The 2,371-nt window shown below is 54.7% G+C and overlaps 1 protein-coding gene across 1 annotated transcript; it reads right to left on the minus strand.

The window, feature by feature from the left end:
• Positions 1–945: 945 nt before the first annotated feature.
• On the minus strand, positions 946–1,519 carry LOC104515736 (homeobox protein Nkx-2.6-like; the record flags this gene model as incomplete). Its single annotated transcript, XM_010159824.1, has 1 exon — positions 946–1,519. A coding segment is annotated over one exon (574 nt), but the record flags the coding sequence as incomplete, so codon positions are not given.
• Between the last annotated feature and the right edge of the window lie 852 nt (positions 1,520–2,371).

The following is a 2,371-nucleotide window of genomic DNA, read 5'->3' on the forward strand; positions in this document are numbered from 1 at the left end:
CAGTCCTTTGATCCAGGAAGGCACCTGATGCCGATGGATCCTGATTTGGGGATCCTGCACGGGTCAGCACGGGTGGCGATGGTGTAATCCAGATGACACCAACCCCCTGTGTAATCCCATAACTAGGGGGCTGCCCCACAATGTACCTTCAAAAACTAATTTTACCAGAAAGGGAATACCAACAGAGGGCTGAAAAGACCTGCCAGGAGTGAGGGTGAAACCTTGGGAGCTCCCCAGGCTTGGACTAGAAGGCAATTACCTTTCTGGGTTAATTATTGCTATTAAGATCTTGGGGATTTTTCCCTATGGATCAGGTTTTGATGCTTAAGTGCGAGTGGTGGATAGGAAAAGTCAAAATACTAAGGGAGGAATGGCGAGACAGTGAAAACACAAAATTTCATTAATTTGTTTTTTATTTGCAAATAATAATAATAATAAGGACAGAAATTAACAACTGTGCTGGGAGATATTTAGACATACATATCAGAAATGTATCTCAAAAGGTTAGAGGGACTCAAAGCATTAAATAGTGTCCATAAAAAAGTGAGTGCACAGCGGTGTGCGCAGACCCTGTTTTCCAGTTATCCTTAGGAGGAAACCTACCCTCTTCGTTCCTACCCTCTTGACGTCCTGGGAGATCAAACCCCCTGGGAGCGGGAAGAGCCAGGCTCCAAAACATTTGTCTTTAAATAAATAAATGCCCTGGGTCTTTGGGTGCCCAAAGTTGCAGTGCGGGGCGGCAGCGTCCCTGCTCTCCTCACCTGCCTTGGCAGAGGGGTGACCGCAGGAGCTGCCTGGAGGGGACGGATGTGCCAGAGACGTCCCACTGTCCGCGGTGGCAGAAAACCGCTGGATATGGCCCCGTCCCGACGAAGGCTGGGCTCCGGAGCAGAGAGGTCTTTCCTTGATGCTTTCCAGGCTGTCCTGATCCCCACAGCCACCTACCAAGCCCTGATCCCTGCTGGCACAGCGGCTTGCAAGCGGATGGGCTGGTGCTGAGCAGCGCTGGCCATGCCCAAGCTCCCGTTCACGGTGGGAGTGGCACTGGGGGGTACCCCAGCATAGCCCCCCCTGTAGCTAGCACCATAGGGGCTGCTGCTATAGGCACTGTAGTAAGAGCTATAGGAGTAAGGGCTGGCAGTGATGCCGTACGGGGCTGGGTACGGCTGGGGGGACCCTCCAACGCAGGGTTTGCCGTCCCTGACCAGCACGGGCACGGCCACCCTCCGTGGGGACAGCGGGTGGGCAGCCAGCTCCAGGGATTTATCCTGCCTTTGCCTCTTGCACTTGTACCTCCGGTTTTGGAACCAGATTTTCACTTGTGTGGAGGTGAGCTGGAGCACGCTGGCGAGGTGTTCCCTTTCCGGAGCAGAGAGGTATTTCTGTTGCTTAAATCGCCGCTCCAGTTCCAACACCTGAGCTTGGGAGAATAAAACCCGGGGTTTCCTGCGCTGTCGCTGCTTGGGCCGGTGGCCGGGCTCGTCTGCCTCGAGACGGGGGGTGAGCAAACATCCTCCTGCTGCGAGAAGAACCCAAAGCCAAGTCAAACCCAGGGCTGGTGCTGTTTCCAGCGAGGGGATCAAATTGGGAATGGGACCGCTTGGGAAAAGGATGAAGGAAGGTTGATAGCTGATAAATTTAATATGAACTTTCCTGTGATGTTTAGTGGGAATTCAAGAAAATTCCTTTTTTTTTTTTTGGGTAGAATTAAAAGCCTGACTGTTCTGTGAGTTTTGAATAATGCCTCCTTTTGGTCTCTCCTAACGATGCCTGTGCTGTTGTGGGTGCAGGAGGGGCACAGGGAAAGCGGAGTGTGCTGCAGGTTCGGGTACCCCAAACCACAAATCCCCTTCCCCGCTGTCCTGCTCCGGAGGGATGGAAGCGATCGCAGTCAGACCTCTGGCAGGATTTGCCTCCAGCGCCAGAGGAAAGGGGGATCCCGCAGGTCTCTGAATTTAAGCGAATTGGGAAAAACAAAGGGGCTGGGAACGAAGGAGGAAAAAGCTGTCGGATGTGAGAGGAGATGCAAAGTGGTTGGTGGGGTTTTTAATTTGCTGGGGAGCTGGCCGGGGGTCGTGAGATGCACTCGGGCACCCCGGCAGTCGCAGGAGGGACTCGGGGGGATTTAAGGGGGAAGTCTGCGGGGACATGGGGGGCTGGAGGGCTCCGTCTGCGGGACGACAGGGTCCTCCCCGGGTCCCACTCACCCTCTCCGGCTCCCCAGCTCTGGATCCCAGTGCCACCCAGTGCTCAGGCTCTGGTCCTACTGGTTTCCCCGTTTCTCCGCTCCGCAGCCGCCGGGAATGAGGGAAACACGAGCAACGGAAACTTGGTGGGATTTTAGCCGAGGGGGAGGGAGGCAAAGAGGGGT

Source organism: Eurypyga helias, unplaced genomic scaffold (genome assembly GCF_000690775.1).
Source record: "Eurypyga helias isolate BGI_N326 unplaced genomic scaffold, ASM69077v1 scaffold33409, whole genome shotgun sequence".
Lineage (NCBI taxonomy): Eukaryota > Metazoa > Chordata > Aves > Eurypygiformes > Eurypygidae > Eurypyga > Eurypyga helias.